The 24093-nt window shown below is 44.4% G+C and overlaps 1 protein-coding gene across 1 annotated transcript in view; it reads right to left on the bottom strand.

Annotated features, from left to right (window-relative positions):
* Nucleotides 1-24093, bottom strand: part of LOC131355250 (cystathionine beta-synthase-like protein) — a 54705-nt gene that overhangs the window by 16928 nt on the left and 13684 nt on the right. Inside the window, exons 6-7 of the mRNA XM_058393576.1 lie at nucleotides 23327-23406; nucleotides 22807-23011 (exon numbers count right to left, since the gene is read on the bottom strand). Coding sequence (XP_058249559.1) covers nucleotides 22807-23011; nucleotides 23327-23406 — 285 coding nt within the window. The remainder of the gene's footprint in view (nucleotides 1-22806; nucleotides 23012-23326; nucleotides 23407-24093) is intronic.

The raw sequence follows: 24093 nt of genomic DNA, 5'->3' as shown, positions 1-24093 counted from the left end.
GCTTAAGCCAAGCCAAGCTTGCCAAGCAGGGCGGCTTAGCAGGGCGCTGGCTGGGGCTGACCAGAGCGAAGCCAGCGCAGGGCTGACAAGCCAAGCCAAATGGCTGGGGCGGCAGACAGCAGGGCGCCAAGCCAAGCAGGCAAGCCAAGCAAGCCAAGCCAGCACCGACCAGGCGGCAGAAGCGGAAAGTAATAAACAGATATAAATAAACCGATAAATAAATAAATAAACAGGGCGTAAATAAATATGGACATGGATAAGCATGAAAATAAATAAATAAACAGATAATAAATGAGTCACTCAGAAGTAAATAAATCATGCGTAAATAAAATAAGCTGAGCAATAAATAAATAAATAAACAGGACGTAAATAGGTCAGCCAATAAACGGTCAAGTAAATAACAGGGCGATAAAGCGGGTAAACCAAAGCCATCATGGGGGCAGCAGTAAATATAATAAATAAAAATAAACAGGGTACATCGCTCAGGGCTAATAAACCATAAATAAGCGCTAGGACATGGTTCAAATAAATAAACAGGGCTGTAAATAAATAACAGGAAACAAATAAATAAACAGGATAATAAGTAAACTAAATGGACGCTGGCTGGGGTAAACCAAAGCTAGCTAAATAAATAAGCCCAAGCAGGGCTGTAAAATAAGCCAAACAGGGCGCAAGCCAAGCCAAGCAGGGCGCCAAATAAACAGGGCAGCAAATAGTAGTAAGCCAAACAGGGACGTAAACCCAGAAAAACAGGGCGCAAACCAAGATGAAAGCAGCGGCTGAGGGCGGCAAACCAAGTAAGTAAGCCAGAAATGAAAGCCAAGCCAGCCAAGCAGGGCGGCCAAGCTGACAAGCCAAAATAAGCAGGGCGTAAACCAAGCCAAACAGGGCGCAAATACGGGGCGCAAGCCAGCTGGCGCAGGGCGGCAAGCAAGCAAGTAAACGGGGCGGCAAACCAGCAGGGCGGCAAACCAAGCCAAATAGCAGGCTGGGGCGACAAAATCATCACTCGGGTAATAAATATCGCTCGGGCAATAAATAAATAAATAATAAATAAATAAACTGAAATAGAATAAATAAATAAATAACAGTTAAATAAATATAAACAGGCGTAAATAAACAAATAAACAAATAAATAAATAAATAAATAAACAGGGCTAAATAAATAAATAAACGGACGACAAGCCAAATAGAAACCAAATAAATAAAGCAGGACAGCAAATAAACAGGGCGTAAGTAAATAAGCCAAACAGGGCGTAAATAGGTCAAGCAACAGGGCTGGCCAAATAAATAAATAAATAAGCAGGGCCGTCAAGGGAATAAACAGGGCTGTAAAATAGCAGCCAAACAGGAATAAAGCCAAATGAAGCCAAAACGGGAAGGCAAATAAGCAGGGCTGGCAAATAAGTAAGCCCAAATGGCAAGCGACAGGCAGCCAAGCCAAGCAAATGAAATAAACGGAAGCGCCAAACCAAATGAGCCAGAAGCCAAGCCAAGCACAGGGCGTAAGCCAGAAAATAAACAGGACCTTAGTTTGGCAAAGCAAATAAGCCAAATGAAAGCAGGGCGGCAAAATAGGTCAAGCAGGACTTAAGCCAAATAGCCAGAGCTGCCAAGTAGGCAGTAAACAGGGCTGACCAAACCAAGCCAAGCAAGCAGGCGACAAGCCAGTTAAATAGTAAGTTAAACTGGCGTAAACGGGGGCGACCAGGCAGGAAATGATGGCGCGCTTGGGGCGTAGCAAGCCAAGCCAAACCCAGCCAGGCAGGGCCTTAGCAGGGCGGCAAGCGCCAAGCCAAGCCAGCTGAGATGCTGGTTTGAAGCCAGGCCAGCAGGGCAGCAGCCAGCAGCGCAGGGCAGAGCAAGCCAGGCAAGGGACACTCATCATGCTCCTCAGCTCATCGGTTTGCTAACTAGTTGCTCATCACTCCTCCTCATCCCTCAGGAGCCTCTCATCACTCCTTTAAAGACTAACTCATCATCGCTGGAGCAGCATAAATACTGGAGGCATATCATCAATAAAAGCCAGCAGGCAGCATATCACTCAAGGCATCATAGCCATCAAGGCTAAATAACCTTCCTTAAACTCACTGGCACAAAGGCATCATCATAAATAAGCAAGGAGCCTTTCGCTGGGGCGCAGCAAGACGCCATACGCCAGCCAGCCGCTGGCTAAGGCGCCGTCGCCATCATGCTGGCACAAGGCATAAGCCGCCATCACTCAGGCGCTCGCCGCCGCAAGGCAGCCAGCCTAGCCATGCCGCTCAGAGCGCCTTCGCCAAGCCGTCACTTCTTCAAAGCCGCTCCGCTCCGCCAGCAAGGCGCTCCAGCCGCACAAGAGCGCCAATCGCCGCCTTGCTGCTGAGCGCCAGCCGCCATCCGCCGCTGCGACGCCGCGCCGCCGCCGCCGCCCAAAGCGCCGCCGCCAGCCATACGCTGCTGAAACGCCGCCATGCGCAAAACGCCGCCGCCGCAGGCGCCGCCGCCCGCCGCCGCCGCCGCCGCCGCGCCGCCGCCGCCGCAAAGCGCCGCCAGTCGCGCGCGCCGCCGCCGCCGCGCAAAAAGCGCCGCTGCAGCGCCGCCGCCGCCAAAACAGCCGCCGCCGCTCCTTCTCAGCGCGCCGCCGAGCGCCGCCGCCGCCGCCGCCGCCGCCCAATAACTGGCTCAGGGCTAATAAATAGAGCCATCATAAGCAAATAAACAGGATAATAAATAAATAAACAGGGCCAAACCATCGTAAATAAGCAATAAATAAATAAACAGAGACAATAAATAAAAAATAACAGGGTAATAAATAAATAAATAGGCGTAAATAAACAAATAAAAGCAGGATGATAAATAAGCTAAATAAGCAGGGCTGACAAACCAGTCATCATCAAATAAATAAATAAACAGGGCCTTCGCTGGGCCAAATAAATCGGGCAGTAAACAGGGTAATAAATAAAGTAAACCAATAAACAGGGCTATAAAACAGGGCTGAAATAAAGCAGGGCGACCATAAACCAAATAGTAACAGACATGGATTTTCAAACAAATAAACAGGGCCAGCAAACCAAATAAATGGCACAGGGCTGAAAAACTAAATAAAATAACGGGCGTAAACAAGCCAAGCCAAAATGGGATGAAGCTGGCACAGGGCGGCAAACCAAATAAACAAACCAAACCAAGCTAAGCAAACAGGAGAATAAATAAATAAAACAGGGCGCCGTAAACCAAACAGGGCGTAAACCAATGTGGCTGGGGCGCCAAGCCAAATCGGACGTAAACAGGGCGGCTTCAAATAAATGACTTGAGGTGACCAAATAAGCCAAGCAGAGGCGTGTAAATGAGCCAAGTAAGCCAATAGAAGCGGCTGGGCAGCCAAATAATAGCCCAACGGGTAGCAAGCCAGAAACAGGGCGGCGAAAACAGCCAAATAAGCCAGCTGAGCGCAGGGTAGCAAATAAGCAAACAGGGCGTAGGCAAACTAAGCCAAGCCAGCAGCTGGCTGAGGCAGCAAACTAAGCCAAATAAACGAGACAGCTAAGTAAACAAGCCAGCCAAGCCAAACAAAATGAGCCAAACGAGGGCATAAATAAATAAGGATGTAAATAAATAAATAAATAAATAGCTGTTGGACTGATAAATAAATAAATAAATAAATAAATAAATAAACATCGGATAATCAGCAAATAAACTCAGGACTAATAAACCATTAAACAGGGACAAACAGCAAATAAATAAATAATAAGTAAAGCAGTGTTTGATATCGTAAATAAGCTGGGACGTAAGCGGAGCAGGCAGCAAATAAATAAATAAATAAACGACAGGGGCCGTAAATAAGTAAATAGCTGAGCAGGGCAAATAAGCCAAGTAGCCAAACAGGGTAAATAAGTAAATAAGCGGACGTAAATGATAAATAAAAAACCCAAGCAGGGCTGACCAAATAAGTAAATGGGTCATGAGCAGGGCGTAAACCAGAGCCAAATGAGCAGGGCTGCATAAACCAAGCAGGGCGACAAATAAGCCAAACCATTGAAAAGCGACAGGACGACCAAGTAAATGACCAAGTAAACGGGGCGTAACAGAGCCAGAGGCGGCCAGCAGGACCTTAAGCCAATGAGCCAAGCTGAAGTAGAAAAACGACGGATGACAGAGCGAAGCCAAGCCAGGGTAGCCAAACAGAGGCAAACAGGGACTAGTGTACAGTGACCAATGAAAATAAACGGGGTGAAGCCAAGCCAAATGGCCAAACACGGGACCAAATAGATTCAAATAGCTTGGGGCGGCAAGCCAAGCCAAGCAGGGCGGCTTGGGGGGGCGGCCAAGCAGGGCGGCAAGCCAGCAAACAGGCGGCCAAATGAGCCAGCGAAGCAGGCGGGCGTAAACCAGCGCCGGGGGCGCTTAAGCCAAGCAAGCCAAGCCAGTCGAAATAAATCGCTGAACACAGGACAATAAATAAATAAATAAATAAATAATAAATGGGCTAATAAATAAATAAACAAAGACGATAAAATAAGCATAAGTAAATACGCGAAATAAACGGGACTGCATCGGCCAGCCAATAACGGAATAAATAAATAAATAAGAAATAAAATAAATAGAAGAAAAATAAACCAGGGCCGATAGATAAATGAAGCCAAACGGACGTAAATGGATCGTGATAAATAAATGAAATAAACAGAATAAACAGGACGAATAAATCGAGATAAATAAACAGGACGGCAAATGGAAACCAATAAAGCGCTAACGGGTACGGCCATGGGTAAATAACAGGACAGCCAATAAATAAATAAGCCAGAAATAAACAGGGCCAATAGTTTAAAATAAATAAGCTGAGATAGTAAATAAATAAGCAAGGACAATAAATAAGTAAGCAGGTGAGCTGAAAGCAAACTAAACCAAATGGGATGACGCTGGCAAGGGCTGACAAACCAAATGACCAAACCAATGAAACCAAAAAATAAGCAAGGACGACAAATGACCAGGGCGACAAATAAATAACAGGCGCAAATGGCAAACAGGGGCTGACAAATAAATAGGGCGAAAATAAGCAGGGCTGACAAGCCAGGCAAGCAGGGGCGACAAATAAGCCAAACGGGAGTAAGCCAAGCGAAGCCAAGCCAAGCCAAATGAAGAAAAAACGACTGAGGGCACGACAAGCCAAACAGCAGAAGCCAACGGGGCGGCAAACAACAGGGCGCCCAAGCCAGCAAACCAGGCAGAAAAACGAAGCAGGGCGACAAGTAAGCCAAGCCGGGGCGACGACGAGCAAATGACCAGAAACATTTGAGGGCTGAGCAAACCAAGCCAATAACGGGTAGCATCATCATCACTCAGGGCCGAATAAATAAATAAATAACATCGCTGGAGCCAATAAATAAATACCCAGGGGCGAAGTGATCCAACAAATAAATAAATCAAATAAATAAATAACAGGTATATCACTCCTGGACCAATAAATAAATCATAATATCGCGCTGTAGGAAACAAATAAGTAAATAAGCTAAACGGGAGCAAACAAATAAAACAAGACCAATAAATAAATAAATAAATAAGCCAAACAGGGCGGCAAATAAATAAACAGGGCTGGCAGGCCGTAAGCAGGGTGGCTAGCCAAATAAGCAAATAGCTGGCTGGGCGACAAAGCCGTAAATAAACCGGTAGGGTAGCCAAGCAAGCCGCAGGGCCACGCCGTAAACAAATAAATAAAGCCATCAGGTAGGAGACTGTAAGCAAGCCGCAGGGCGTAAACCAGAAGCCAAGCCGACAGGGCCGCTAAATAAGCCAAGCAGGGCAGCCAGTAAGCCAAATAAGCCAGGCGCAGGAGGCTGAATAAACCAAGCCATCAAACCGTAAATATGCATCATTTGGGCGCTAAATAAATAAATAAACAGGGCTGAAACAAATAAGCCAACGGGCGTAAATAAATAAGCAAGGGCAATAAGCCAAATAAGCCAGCCAAGTAAATAAACGGGCGTAAACCAAATAAACAGGGCAGCCAAACCAAGCCAAACAGGTGCGGCTGCAGCCAAATAAGCGAGGCTGGGGCGGCAAACTAAGCAAGCCCAAGCTGAGGTGACAATAAGCATTAGGGCAATAAGCCAAGCCAATAGCCAAACCAAGCCGCAGGGGCGTAAACAGCAAAGCAGGGCAGCCAAACAATGCGCCAAGTAGCTGACTCTGGGAGCGCCAAACCAAGCCCAGGCAGGGCTGCAAGCCAAGCCAAACAGGATATCGCTCATCATCATAAAATCATAACTCAGATTGCTCATAAATCATAGGAGATAATAAAATAAGCGCGCCAACAGGGCCATCAGCCGCATCATAAAATAAATAAACCATAGGGCCAGCCAGTAATAAAGCAAGGCTAAACAAATAAAACCATAAATGGAACATAAACCATGGGCGCTCCATGTATGCTGGGGCAATAAATAAGTAAACCAAGCCAAACAGACATCAAATAAATAAGTAAGCAGGAATAAATGTAAATAAACAGGGAATAAATAAATAAACTAAGTAAGCCAATAAAAGCAGGGCTAGCCAAACCAGTAAACAAAAACAGAGGGTATGCGCAGGGCGTAAATAAACCATGCGAAACCAAACAGGGTAGCCAGGAGCAGCCAAGCAGGGCTAGCCAAAGCCAAGCGCCGTTTAAGCCGAATAAAGCTAAGCAGAGCGTAAGTAAGCCAAAGCAGGGCGTAAGCCGCAGGGCGCAAATATTAAGCCGTAAGCCGTAGCTGGCTGGGCGTAAACCAGCAGCAGGCGCCAGGCCGCAGGGCGGCTTGGTCGCCCAAACCAAATAAATGGCTAGAATAAACTAAGCCAAGCAGGGCGTAGTAAATAAGCAGGGTAGCCGGTCGTAAAATAGCCCAAGCCAAAATAAGCCAAGCCAAGCGAGACGTGGCAAGCCAAGCAGGGCGCCAAGCCGTAGCTAAGCTAAGCAGGGCAGAAAGTGACCAAGCCGCGCAGGGCGGCCAAGCTAAAACGGGCGAAGCAAGCCAAGCCAAGCAAACCAAGCCAAATAAACCAAGAGGCGCAAAGCCGGCTTAAGCAGGGCCAATCGCTGAGGGACATAAATAAATAAATAAATAAGCTGAAATAGGGCAATAAATAAATAATAAATAAATAAATAAATAAGAATAAAATAAAATAAATAAATAAATAAATAAACAGACAAAATATAAATAAACAGGACAAACAAATATAAATAAATAAATAAATGAAAATAAATAAATAACTGTTTTTAGGATAATAAATAAATAAATAAACAGGACACATGCGTTCAGCTGGAACAATAAATAAATGAAATAGAATAAATAAACAGGGTAATAAATGAAAGTAAACAGGGCTACATAAATAAATAAACAGGAAAAACAAAAATATAAATAAACCAAATAGCAAAACAGGGCGACAAATAAACCGTAAATAGGCAAAATAAACAGGATAAATAAATGAAAAACAGGACGTAAACAAATAAGTAAATAAAATGAAAATAATAAACAGATGGGCCCAGCAGGGTAGTAGGCGAGAAAGCCAAGCCAATCAAACTCAGGGCAGCAAAGTAATGCTGAGGCGTAAATAAGCCAGAGCAGACTAGCCAGCGCAGGACTGGCAAATAGCAGGGCGAAACCAAACAAGCGACAAATAAACCAAGTAAACAGGGGCGCAAGCCAGCATGAGGCAAATGAAGCCAGGTAAGCCAAGCAGGGCGGCAAGCGGCAGGGCCGACAAGTAAAGCCAAGCTAAGCCAAATGATGAAACTGACAGGTGAGCGACAAAAGAAGCTTGGGCGGCAAGCCAAACCAAGCTGAAACCAGTAAGCCAGAAGGCAAACCAAAGCAAGCCAAGCCAGCCAAGCAGGGTGACGTGAAAGCCAAGCAGGGCGGCAGAAAGCCAAAAAGCCGCTTCAAAGAGGGGAAAAGGCAGAGCCAAAAACCGTAAACCAGCGTGCAGGGGCGCTTCAAGCAAGCCAAGCCAAGCCAGCCAAGCCAAAGCCAAGCCAAAGAAACCGAGCAAAACTATTATCATGGACCAGCAAATAAATAAACAAGATTTGTCAAATAAATAAATAAATAAATAAATAAGCTGAGCTGGGCCAAATAAACAAATAATACTAAACAGGATAAATAAGTTTCAAACAGGACAAAACAAATAATAAATACCAATAAATAAATAAAATAAACAGGAACAAACAAGCAAATAAACAGGGCTGAAATAAATAAATAGAAACAGGGCTGGCACGACCAAATAAAATAAATAGAAGCGACAGGGTAATAAATAAGTAAATAAATAAACCAAATAAAACAGGGCTGTAAGTAAGCCAAGCAGGACATAAACCAAGCCAAGCCAAACAGAATAAATAAGCAGGGGGCATAAGGCAAACCAAACCAAGCCAAATAAGCTGACAGGACGACAAATAAGTAAACAAAAATAAATAAACAAAATAAACAGGGGCAATGCCAAACAATAAGCAGGGCGCCAAGCCAAATAGCAGATGCCAAGCAAACCAAACAGGGCAACCAAACCAAATAAACCAAGTAGCCAAATGGGCACGACAGGGCGGCAAACAGGCAAGCCGTTGGGCGCCAAAGCCAGCGATCAGGGCGACAAATGAGCAAATGATAAATGGCCAAGCAGGAGGCGACAAGCCAAGCCAAGCCAAGCCAAGCCAGAAAAAACGCGCAGGGCGACCAAGCCAAGCCAGGCCAGCTCCGAGGCGACAACAAGCCAAGCCAGGGCGGCAAGCCAAGCCAGCCAAGCCAGCCATGAGGCGACAGCTGAAGCCAGCAGGGCCGGCCAGCCAAACCAGAAAACCAAGCCGGACGACCAAGCCAGCCAAATGGCTGGGGCGTAAGCAGGCGACAAACCAAACAAGCAAGCTACTCTAAGGATTGTCAGCGAATAAATAAACAGAACAATAAACAAATAAATAAACAGGACAATAACAGACGACAAATAAAGCAAATAAACAAGATAAATAAATAAATAAATAACAGGACGTAATCATCATCATAGGACGTTGAGCAATAAATAAATAAGCAAAGGGAAATAAATAAATGAAATAGTAATGGACTGTAAATAAATAAATAAGCAGGGCAATAAATAAATAAATAAGCCAGAATAAATAAATAAATAAATAAACAGGGTATTAAATAAATAAATAAGATGTAAAAATAAATAAGTAAACTGAGACCAAAAAAATAGCAGGGCTAATAAACCAAACCAAATAAACAGGGCTGATAAATAAACAGGGCTAAACCAAACAGTAGTTTCCAAATAAAATAGCAGGGCGTAAATAAGCAAACAGGACAATAAGCAAATGGCTTAAGCAGGATGGCAATAAATAAATGAGCAAGCCAAGCAGGAGTGACAAACCAGGCCAAGCAAATGAAAGCCCAGCAGGGCGTAGGCAAGCCAATGGACAAATAGTAAGCAAGGACTGTGGCCAAACCAAATAAACAGGGCGTGACCAAGCCAAAGTAGTAAATGAAGTAAGCAGGGGCAAATGAAAGGCTAAGTAAATGAGCAGGGACAGGCCAAACCGAGATGAAGCGGAAAGAAATGAAAAATGGTTTGAGTAGCCAAACAGGGATGGCCAAATGGCCAAGCAGGGCGTAAACCAAGCCAGGCAAAACAGGGACCAAACTAAGCCAATAAGCAGGGCTGACCAAACAAGCCAAATGAAGCCAGCTTGGGAGCGTAAACAGGGCGGGTTAAACGAGGGCGTGGCGCAAGCAGGGCGTAAAGTAAGCAAATGGTTTAGCTGGCAAACTGTGCTCCTCCACTCACTCCACTAAAACCTCCTCCACTCCACTCCTCCACCCTCCTCAAACCTTTCCTCCTCCTCCTCCTAAGGCACTCACTCAGACAGTCCTCAGACAGTCCTTTCGACACTCCACCTCCCTTCCTCCTCAACTCCTCATTCACTCCACTAGAACCTCCACTCCTCCTCCACTAATCAGCCTCCCTGCTCCCTTTCCTCACTCCACTCCTCACTGAAACCACTCCTACTCACTCCTCCCACTCACTAAAACACTCCCTCTACTCCACTCCTCCTCCTCACATCAATCCAAAACTCCTCCACTCCACTCACTCCTCCTCCTCAAAAACAGTCCACTCCACACACTCCACTAAAGCACTCACTCCTCCTCCTCCTGAAACCTCTCACTCACTCACTCCCTCACTCCTAAAACACTCCTCCCTCACACACCACTAAAAACACTCCTCCTCACTCACTCCTCCACTAAAGCACTCCTCACTCCTCCACTAAAGCCTCAATCACTCACTCAGCACTCACTCACTCCACTCACTCTAAACCTCACTCCGCACTCCTCCACACTCACTAAAACCTCACTAAACACTCCTCCTCCTGCTCACTCACACCTCACTCAGCCTCACTAAACACTGCATACTTCCAGCCTCCTCCTAAAACGCCATTCCTCACTACTAAAACTACTCCCCTCACTCCCACTAAAGCACTCCCTCACTCCTCCTCACTCCTCCACACACTGCTAGCACTCACTCCCTTCCTCCACTCCTCACTAAAACCTCACTCACTCACTAAACACTCACTCACTCCTAAAAACACTCACTCCTCACTAAAACTTTTCCTAAAACCACTCCTCCCTCTCCTCAAGCCTTCATAAATAACAAGATCATCATCATCATCTTGCTCAAGACGCATCATCATCAAGCTCAGATACGCGTAATAAACAGGATAACCATAAAATCGCATCGCTGGGGTAATAAATAAATAAACAAGACTGCTCAGTACATCACTCAGGCAGCAAAATAAAATAAATAAAGCAAAGGGCCCATAAAACCAAAATAAATAAACAAGGCTGACAAATAAATAAATAAACAGGCTGGCAAAATAAATAAATACGTAAAACCGCTGGGTAATAAACATAAGGGCTAATAAATAAATAAACCAAACAGGGCTGAAATAAATAAGCCATAGTAATAAATAAATAAATAAACAACCCAGGGCAATAAATAAATGCAGCCGTAAACCGTAAATAAGCAGGGTAGCAAAGTAAATAGAAACGACAGGGTAATAAATAAATAAGCTAAACAGGAATAAATAAACAGGTGAAATAAAATAAGCAAATAAATAAATAAATAGCAGCTGGGGCGTCAAACCAAATGAAAATAAATAAAGTAAACAAGGACTAATAAACCAAATAAATAAGCCAAATAGTAAACAGGGCTGACAAGTGCAAACCAAACAGGGTAATAAGCACAGGAAACAGTACAACGGCAGCGACGGGCTGACAAAACCAAGCCAAGCCAAACTTGGGCTAGCAAACCAAGCAGGGCGTAAGCCAAATACACAGGCTCAGGGGCAAATAGAAGCAAGCCAAGTAATGGCTCAGGGCGGCAAATAGGGTCAAACCAGCACGGCTGGGCGGCAAACAAGTAAACAGCTGAGGCGAGCCAAGCAAGCTAACAGGGGCGCAAATAAACCAAGCCAATAGTAGTGCTCCTTTAAGACATCCTCCTCCAACTCAGGCATCACTCAAACGCGCTCCATCACTCCGCTGGGCACTCCTGCTCCTTTCAAGGCGCTCAAATAAATAAATAAACAAGTACTCCATCAGTCATTAACAAGACTCCACTCAGCAATCATAACAAGGCGCTCTGAGCGCTCCGCAAGGCAGCCATGCATAAAGCAGGCAGCCAACCATCATCTGGGCCTCCATCGCACAAGGCGCCATAAGCCAAGCCAGCCATCAAGCCGCGCTGGCTAAGGCAGCCATAAAGCCAGCCAAAGCCGCCAGCAAGCCAGCCGCTCCGCAAGGCGCCAGCCATCAGCAAGGCGCCGACCGCCAGCCGCCGCCGCGCAAGGCGCCGCGTCGCTCAAGGCGCCGCCGCCAGCCAGCAGCCATCGCCGCCAGCAAGGCGCCATCGCTCATAGCCAAGGCGCCATCAATCGCCATGCGCGCGTCGCTGCCGCAAGGCGCCGCGCGCCATGCCGCAAGAGCGCCGCCAGCCGCCATGCACGCCAGCGAGCGCCGCAGCGCCGCTTAGCCGCCGCCGCCGCGCGTTCAACCGCCGCAAGGCGCGCCGCCGCCGGCGCCGCCGCCGCTGCGAACGCGCCGCCGCGCCGCCGCCATGCCGGGCGCTGCTTCCGAAGCGCCGCCGCCGCCGCCGCCGCCGCCGCCAAAGCGCGTAAGCTCCGCTCAGGGACATAAATAAATAAACAGGACAGCATCATCATGGGCAACCAGCCATCAGTATCATCATGGAATAAATAAGCATAAGGGCGAAATAAACCATAAATAAATAAATAAATACTGTTGGGCGCTCTGTAAATAACCATCATACATGGCTGGGACAATAAATAAATAAATAAATAAGCATCAGCTCAGGGCAATAAAATACTAGAGACCATCGCTAAGACATCATCACTGAAACAAGACAATAAATAAATAAATAAAAGCAGGGCCTTCATCATAGGCCTCATAAACCAGCCAGCAAACAGGGCAATAAATAAACCACTTAGGGCGCCATCATCGCTAGAGATAAATAAATAAAGCCATGCTGCTGGCTGGGCGGCATAAATAAATAAACAACAGGGCTAGCCAATAAATAAACAAGGGCGCCATAAATAAACCATCGCGCCGCAGGGCCAGCCAAAGTAAACCGCAAGGGCGCAAATAAGCCAAAAGCCATCGCAGGCCTTCGCAGCCAACAGGCCTTCAGCCAGCAAGTAAGCAGGGCTGCCAGTAGTCAGCCAGCAGCCAGCCAAGCCAAGCCAAACCAAATAACAGGGCCTTCGCGGGGCTAGCAAAGCAAGGAATAGCCAGCCAAGCCAAGCAAGGGCCTTAAATAAGCCAAACCAAATAAGCTAGGGCAGCCATGCGCAAGGGCTAGCCATGCGCGTAAGCCAAATAGCAAGCGACAGGGCGGCAAGCCAAGCCAAATAAATAAACAGGGCCTTAAACCAAATAAATAAATAAGAACTAAACAGGGCCTTCGTTTCAGCGTAAATAGTAAATAGCAGACTGGCAAATAAGCCGCAGGGCGCTGTTTGCACTCACATATCACTCCTTTCAGCCTCCACTCAAATCCTTTAAGACACTCACTCCTCCTCCTTGCTCCTCCTCACACACTCCCACTCAGTATACTCCTCCTCACTAAAACCTCCCACTCAATCCCACTCATCAGCAATCACTCCTCCTAGCCTGTAAACCTCCACTCCACACACTACAGAATACTCCCTCACTCTCTCACTACCTCCACTAGCACTCACTCCTCCTGCTCACTCCTGCACTCACTCCACTCCTTTCGACCTCCACTCCACTCCTGTTCAAGAACCTCACTCAACCTCCCTTACTCCTAAACACTCCTCACACACTCACTAAAACACTCACTCACTCACTAAAACACTCACTCACTCACTCACTCACTAAAACACTCACACACTCACTAAAACACTCACTCACTCACTCACTAAAACACTCACTCAATCACTCACTAAAACACTCACTCACTCACTCACTCACTAAAACACTCACAAAAACACTCACTAAAACACTCACTCACACACTCACTAAAACACTCACTCACTCACTCACTCACTAAAACACTCACTCACACACTAAAACACTCACTCACTCACTCACTCACTCACTCACTCACTCACACACTAACTAAAACACTCACTCACTCACTCACTCACTCACTCACTAAAACACTCACTCACTCACTAAAACACTCACTCACACACTCACTCACACTCACTCACTCACTAAAACACTCACTCACTCACTAAAACACTCACTCACTCACTCACTTACTCACTCACTCACACACTCACTAAAACACTCACTCACTCACTCACTAAAACACTCACTCAATCACTCACTCACGCAATCACTCACACACTCACTAAAACACTCACTTAAACACTCACTCACACACTCACTAAAACACTCACTCACTCTCTCACTCACACACTCACTAAAACACTCACTAAAACACTCACTCACTCACTCACTCACTAAAACACTCATTCACTCACTCACTAAAACACTCACTCACTCACTAAAACACTCACTCACTCACTAAAACACTCACTCACTCACTCACTCAGACACTAACTAAAACACTCACTCACTCACTCACTCACTCACTCACACACTCACTAAAACACTCACTCACTCACTAAAACACTCACTCACTCACTAAAACACTCACTCTCTCACTAAAACACTCACTCACTCAAACACTCACTAAAACACTCACTCACTCACTAAAACACTCACTCACTCACTAAAACACTCACTCACTCACTCACTCACTCACTCACACACTAACTAAAACACTCACTCACTCACTCACTAAAACACTCACTCACACACTAAAACACTCACTCACTCACTCACTCACACACTAACTAAAACACTCACTCACTCACTAAAACACTCACTCACTCACTCACTCACACACTAACTAAAACACTCACTCACTCACTCACTAAAACACTCACTCACTCACTCACACACTCACTCACACACTCACTCACTCACTAAAACACTCACTCACTCACTAAAACACTCACTCACTCACTCACTCACTCACACACTAACTAAAACACTCACTCACTCACTCACTCACTCACTCACACACTCACTAAAACACTCACTCACTCACTAAAACACTCACTCACTCACTAAAACACTCACTCACTCACTCACTCACTCACTCACTCACACACTAACTAAAACACTCACTCACTCACTCACTAAAACACTCACTGACACACTAAAACACTCACTCACTCACTCACTCACACACTAACTAAAACACTCACTCACTCACTCACTCACACACTAACTAAAACACTCACTCACTCACTCACTAAAACACTCACTCACTCACTAAAACACTCACTCACTCACTCACACACTCACTAAAACACTCACTCACTCACTCAATCACACACTAACTAAAACACTCACTCACTCACTCACTAAAACACTCACTCACACACTAAAACACTCACTCACTCACTCACTCACACACTAACTAAAACACTCACTCACTCACTCACTCACTAAAACACTCACTCACTCACTCACTCACTAAAACACTCACTCACTCACTCACTCACTCACACACTAACTAAAACACTCACTCACTCACTAAAACACTCACTCACTCACTAAAACACTCACTCACTCACTCACTCACTCACACACTCACTAAAACACTCACTCACTCACTCACTAAAACACTCACTCAATCACTCACTAAAACACTCACTCACTCACTAAAACACTCACAAAAACACTCACTAAAACACTCACTCACACACTCACTAAAACACTCACTCACTCACTCACTAAAACACTCACTCACACACTAAAACACTCACTCACTCACTCACTCACTCACTCACTCACACACTAACTAAAACACTCACTCACTCACTCACTCACTCACTCACTAAAACACTCACTCACTCACTAAAACACTCATTCACACACTCACACTCACTCACTCACTAAAACACTCACTCAATCACTAAAACACTCACTCACTCACTCACTTACTCACTCACTCACACACTCACTAAAACACTCACTCACTCACTCACTAAAACACTCACTCAATCACTCACTCACGCACTCACTCACACACTCACTAAAACACTCACTAAAACACTCACTCAAACACTCACTAAAACACTCACTCACTCACTCACACACTCACTAAAACACTCACTAAAACACTCACTAAAACACTCACTCACTCACTCACTCACTAAAACACTCATTCACTCACTCACTAAAACACTCACTCACTCACTCACTAAAACACTCACTCACTCACTAAAACACTCACTCACTCACTCACTCAGACACTAACTAAAACACTCACTCACTCACTCACTCACTCACTCACACACTCACTAAAACACTCACTCACTCACTAAAACACTCACTCACTCACTAAAACACTCACTCTCTCACTAAAACACTCACTCACTCAAACACTCACTAAAACACTCACTCACTCACTAAAACACTCACTCACTCACTAAAACACTCACTCACTCACTCACTCACTCACACACTAACTAAAACACTCACTCACTCACTCACTAAAACACTCACTCACACACTAAAACACTCACTCACTCACTCACTCACACACTAACTAAAACACTCACTCACTCACTAAAACACTCACTCACTCACTCACTCACACACTAACTAAAACACTCACTCACTCACTCACTAAAACACTCACTCACTCACTAAAACACTCACTCACTCACTCACACACTCACTAAAACACTCACTCACTCACTAAAACACTCACTCACTCACTCACACACTCACTCACTCACTCACTCACTCACTAAAACACTCACTCACTCACTAAAACACTCACTCACTCACTCACTCACTCACACACTAACTAAAACACTCACTCACTCACTCACTCACTAAAACACTCACTCACACACTAAAACACTCACTCACTCACTCACTCACACACTCACTAAAACACTCACTCACTCACTAAAACACTCACTCACTCACTAAAACACTTACTCACTCACTCACTCACACACTAACTAAAACACTCACTCACTCACTCACTCAATAAAACACTCACTCACTCACTAAAACACTCACTCACTCACTCACACACTCACTCACTCAATAAAACACTCACTCACTCACTAAAACACTCACTCACTCACTCACTAAAACACTCACTCACTCACTAAAACACTCACTCACTCACTCACACACTAACTAAAACACTCACTCACTCACTCACTCACTCACTCACACACTCACTAAAACACTCACTCACTCACTCACTAAAACACTCACTCACTCACTAAAACACTCACTCACTCACTAAAACACTCACTCACTCACTCACTCACTCACACACTCACTAAAACACTCACTCACTCACTAAAACACTCACTCACTCACTAAAACACTCACTTACTCACTCACTCACTCACACACTAACTAAAACACTCACTCACTCACTCACTAAAACACTCACTCACACAATAAAACACTCACTCACTCACTCACTCACTCACTAAAACACTCACTCACTCACTAAAACACTCACTCACTCACTCACTCACACACTAACTAAAACACTCACTCACTCACTCACTAAAACACTCACTCACTCACTAAAACACTCACTCACTCACTCACTCACTCACACACTCACTAAAACACTCACTCACTCACTAAAACACTCACTCACTCACACACTCACTAAAACACTCACTCACACACTCACTCACACTCACTCACTCACTAAAACACTCACTCACTCACTAAAACACTCACTCACTCACTCACTTACTCATTCACTCACACACTCACTAAAACACTCACTCACTCACTCACTAAAACACTCACTCACTCACTCACACACTCACTAAAACACTCACTCACTCACTCACTAAAACACTCACTCACTCACTCACTAAAACACTCACTCACTCACTCACTCACTCACACACTCACTAAAACACTCACTCACTCACTCACTAAAACACTCACTAAAACACTCACTCACTCACTCACTCACTAAAACACTCACTAAAACACTCACTCACTAAAACACTCACTCACACACTCATTCACTCACACACTCACTAAAACACTCACTCACTCACTAAAACACTCACTCACTAAAACACTCACTCACTCACTCACTCACTCACTCACACACTAACTAAAACACTCACTCACTCACTAAAACACTCACTCACACACTAAAACACTCAATCACTCACTCACTCACTCACTAAAACACTCACTCACTCACTAAAACACTCACTCACTCACTAAAATACTCAATCACTCACTCACACACTCACTCACACACTCACTCACTCACTAAAACACTCACTCACTCACTAAAACACTCACTCACTCACTCACTCACTCACTAAAACACTCACTCACTCACTCACTAAAACACTCACTCACACACTAAAACACTCACTCACTCACTCACTCACTCACTCACACACTCACTAAAACACTCACTCACTCACTAAAACACTCACTAAAAGACTTACTCACTCACTCACTCACTCACACACTAACTAAAACACTCACTCACTCACTCACTCACTCACTCACTCACTCACTCACACACTCACTCACTCACTCACTCACTAAAACACTCACTCACTCACTAAAACACTCACTCACTCACTCACTCACTCACTCACTCACTCACTCACACACTAACTAAAACACTCACTCACTCACTCACTAAAACACTCACTCACTCACTAAAACACTCACTCACTCACTCACTCACACACTCACTAAAACACTCACTCACTCACTAAAACACTCACTCACTCACTAAAACACTCACTCACTCACTCACTCACACACTAAAACACTCACTCACTCACTCACTCACACACTAACTAAAACACTCACTCACACACTAAAACACTCACTCACTCACTCACTCACTCACACACTCACTAAAACACTCACTCACACACTAAAACACTCACTCACTCACTCACTCACTCACTAAAACACTCACTCACTCACTAAAACACTCACTCACTCACTCACTGACTCACTCACTAAAACACTCACTCACACACTAAAACACTCACTCACTCACTCACTCACTCACTCACTAAAACACTCACTCACACACTAAAACACTCACTCACTCACTCACTCACTAAAACACTCACTCACACACTAAAACACTCACTCACTCACTCACTCACTCACTCACTCACTAAAACACTCACTCACACACTAAAACACTCACTCACTCACTCACTCACTCACTCACTCACTCACTCACTCACTCACACACTCACTAAAACACTCACTCACTCACTAAAACACTCACTCACTCACTAAAAGACTTACTCACTCACTCACTCACTCACACACTAACTAAAACACTCACTCACTCACTCACTCACTCACTCACTCACACACTCACTCACTCACTCACTCACAAACACTCACTCACTCACTAAAACACTCACTCACTCACTCACTCACTCACTCACACACTAACTAAAACACTCACTCACTCACTCACTAAAACACTCATTCACACACTAAAACACTCACTCACTCACTCTCTCACTCACTCACACACTCACTAAAACACTCACTCACTCACTAAAACACTCACTCACTCACTAAAACACTTACTCACTCACTCACTCACACACTAACTAAAACACTCACTCACTCACTCACACACTCACTCACTCACTAAAACACTCACTCACTCACTAAAACACTCACTCACTCACTCACTAAAACACTCACTCACTCACTAAAACACTCACTCACTCACTCACTCACTCACACACTAACTAAAACACTCACTCACTCACTCACTCACTCACTCACACACTCACTAAAACACTCACTCACTCACTCACTAAAACACTCACTCACTCACTAAAACACTCACTCACTCACTAAAACACTCACTCACTCACTCACTCACTCACTCAAACACTAACTAAAACACTCACTCACTCACTCAGTAAAACACTCACTCACACAATAAAACACTCACTCACTCACTCACTCACTCACTCACTAAAACACTCACTCACTCACTCACTCACTCACACACTACCTAAAACACTCACTCACTCACTCACTAAAACACTCACTCACTCACTAAAACACTCACTCACTCACTCACTCACACACTCACTAAAACACTCACTCACTCACTAAAACACTCACTCACTCACACACTCACTAAAACACTCACTCACTCACTCACTAAAACACTCACTAAAACACTCACTCACTCACTCACTCACTAAAACACTCACTCACTCACTCACTAAAACACTCACTCACTCACTCACTAAAACACTCACTAAAACACTCACTCACACACTCACTAAAACACTCACTCACTCACTCACTAAAACACTCACTCACTCACTCACTAAAACACTCACTCACTCACTCACTCACTAAAACACTCACTCACTCACTCACACACTCACTAAAACACTCACTCACTCACTCACTAAAACACTCACTCACTCACTCACTAAAACACTCACTCACTCACTCACACACTCACTAAAACACTCACTCACTCACTCACTAAAACACTCACTCACTCACTCACTAAAACACTCACTCACTAAAACACTCACTCACTCACTCACTAAAACACTCACTCACTAAAACACTCACTCACACACTCATTCACTCACACACTCACTAAAACACTCACTCACACACTCACTAAAACACTCACTCACTCACTCACTAAAACACTCACTCACTCACTCACTCACTCACTAAAACACTCACTCACTCACTCACTCACTCACTAAAACACTCACTCACTCACTCATTCACTCACACACTCACTAAAACACTCACTCACTCACTCACTAAAACACTCACTCACTCACTCACTCACTCACACTCACTAAAACACTCACTCACACACTCACTCACTCACTAAAACACTCACTCACTAAAACACTCACTCACACACTCATTCACTCACACACTCACTAAAACACTCACTCACACACTCACTAAAACACTCACTCACTCACTCACTAAAACACTCACTCACTCACTCACTAAAACACTCACTCACTCACTCACTCACTAAAACACTCACTAAAACAGTCACTAAAACACTCACACACTCACTAAAACACTCACTCACTCACTCATTCACTCACACACTCACTAAAACACTCACTCACTCACTCACTAAAACACTCACTCACTCACTCACTCACTCACACTCACTAAAACACTCACTCACTCACTCACTCACTAAAACACTCACTAAAACAGTCACTAAAACAGTCACTAAAACACTCACACACTCACTCACACACTCACTCACTCACTCATTCACTCACTAAAACACTCACTCACTCACTCACTAAAACACTCACTCACTCACTCACTCACTCACTCACACACTCACTAAAACACTCACTCACTCACTCACACACTCACTAAAACACTCACTCACTCACTCACTCACTCACACACTCACTAAAACACTCACTCACTCACTCACTCACTAAAACAGTCACTCACACACTCACTAAAACACTCACTCACTCACTCACTCACAAAAACACTCACTCACTCACTCACTCACTCACTCACTAAAACACTCACTCACTCACACACTCACTAAAACACTCACTCACTCACTCACTCACACACTCACTAAAACACTCACTCACTCACTCACTAAAACACTCAATCACTCACTAAAACACTCACTCACTCACTCACTAAAACACTCACTCACGCACTCACTCACACACTCACTAAAACACTCACTAAAACACTCACTCACTCACTCACTCACTCACACACTCACTAAAACACTCACTAAAACACTCACTCACTCACTCACTCACTCACTAAAACACTCATTCACTCACTCACTAAAACACTCACTCACTCACTAAAACACTCACTCACTCACTCACTCACTCACACACTAACTAAAACACTCACTCACTCACTCACTCACACACTCACTAAAACACTCACTCACTCACTAAAACACTCACTCACTCACTAAAACACTCACTCACTCACTAAAACACTCACTAAAACACTCACTCACTCACTCACTAAAACACTCACTCACTCACTAAAACACTCACTCACTCACTCACTCACTCACTAAAACACTCACTCACTCACTCACTAAAACACACACTCACTCACTAAAACACTCACTCACTCACACACTCACTAAAACACTCACTCACTCACTAAAACACTCACTCACTCACTAAAACACTCACTCACTCACTCACTAAAACACTCACTCACTCACTCACTAAAACACTCACTCACTCACTAAAACACTCACTCACTCACACACTCACTCACACACTCACTAAAACACTCACTAAAACACTCACTCACTCACTCACTAAAACACTCACTCACTCACTAAAACACTCACTCACTCACTCACACACTAACTAAAACACTCACTCACTCACTCACTCACTCACTCACACACTCACTAAAACACTCACTCACTCACACACTAACTAAAACACTCACTCACTCACTCACTAAAACACTCACTCACACTAAAACACTCACTCACTCACTCACTCACTCACTCACACACTAACTAAAACACTCACTCACTCACTCACTCACACACTCACTAAAACACTCACTCACTCACTCACTCACTCACACACTCACTAAAACACTCACTCACTCACTAAAACACTCACTAAAACACTCACTTACTCACACACTAACTAAAACACTCACTCACTCACTCACTAAAACACTCACTCACACACTAAAACACTCACTCACTCACTCACACACTAACTAAAACACTCACTCACTCACTAAAACACTCACTCACTCACTAAAACACTCACTCACTCACTCACACACTAACTAAAACACTCACTCACTCACTCACTAAAACACTCACTCACTCACTAAAACACTCACTCACTCACTCACTCACTCACACACTCACTAAAACACTCACTCACTCACTAAAACACTCACTCACTCACACACTCACTCACTCACTAAAACACTCACACACTCACTAAAACACTCACTCACTCACTCACTCACTCACACACTCACTCACACTCACTCACTCACACTCACTCACTCACTCACACACTCACACACACTCACTCACTCACACACACTCACACACACTCACACACTCACTCACACACACTCACACACTCACTCACACACACCTTCTTGACCACATGTGTGTGTACATTCTGTATGTAGGTTTTACCGTCACACTGCTCCAGGATCTCCTCGGCTGTGTTGTCGTAGTGAGCCAGCGGGTTGCTGGCGTTACGATATTGATCCAGAATGTGGGAGTTGGGGATCTCGTTCTTCAGGCGCCAGGCCACGCCCACGTGAGACTCCGGAGAGTCAAAACGGGCAGCGGTCGGGGTCCGGACGATCTCGGCTCCGAGAGCACGCAGCACGTCCACCTGAGTTAAAAACACAATAAAGCAGAGCTGTTTGTATCTTTTACATCATTTTAAATCAATTAAGACCACAACATATAATATAATGGTCCTATAATAACCAGATAATGATATGTCTGAAAAACTCCACACGCCCCTCCTCCACTCAAATAAACCAGTGTCCTTCATTTGCATAACGAAAGCTAATAGGCTGGTATGTTTTATGATGCAATAACACTTGTTCAACACTAGATCCGACTTTTCAGTCAGATTTTTAGCTTTCTGTTTCTTCAAAGTTCCAAAACATGTTTTATTTTTAAGTTTATGAGACACAATCACCTTCTCCATGCTCATTTTCTCAGGCATGACAATGATGCAGTGGTAACCTTTTACTGCCGCAACCAGGGCCAGACCGATACCTAAGAGCACACACACACACACACACACAGACAGAATAAGGACACATTTATTTATTTGATTTACAGTTCACTTTCCCCTGTTTTCGAGACAACTTATCTCTGGTCTTATTAAGATTGCTTGAGTGAGTAATGTGATTGATTCAATGATTCAACATGTCAGGCTACTTCCTGTTTTGAAGTGTGGTAATGGCAGGGAAAGGGCTGTTTAGAGCAATCAGTAATAAAGCAGATGTCACAGGACTGAGGCTATTGTGCTGTGATCATCGTTGTGAATAATGTGCATCACGTTTGCAGACTCGAGAGTCGGTAATAGAAAAAGTAATAGATAAATAATCACCACCCAACAGCTATACTCAATAATAATCTGATCAGTGGTGGCCCATTTACAATTTGTGGTAGATGGGTGCCTAATCTTTAAAGTGACCAGTATGGTCAAGGTGTAGTTAAACATGAGCAGTACGTTATAGCCTACAAGCGAAACCCATTTTGTATGATGTATTCATGAAAAGAAAACAAAACCAAACATCTAAATTTGTTTCATCAAATCAGGGGACAAATACTACATTTAGAACTAAAGGGTCCAGTAAATATTCCAGAGAACTTTCCAGATCTGTGGTTTGGTTGCCTGCAGGGGCGTCGTAAGTGGGGGGGGAAGGGTGACTGAGTGCATAGGGCCCTGGCATCAGT

Source organism: Hemibagrus wyckioides, linkage group LG06, assembly GCF_019097595.1.
Source record: "Hemibagrus wyckioides isolate EC202008001 linkage group LG06, SWU_Hwy_1.0, whole genome shotgun sequence".
NCBI lineage: Eukaryota > Metazoa > Chordata > Actinopteri > Siluriformes > Bagridae > Hemibagrus > Hemibagrus wyckioides.
This window is presented reverse-complemented; position numbering and strand designations above follow the sequence as displayed.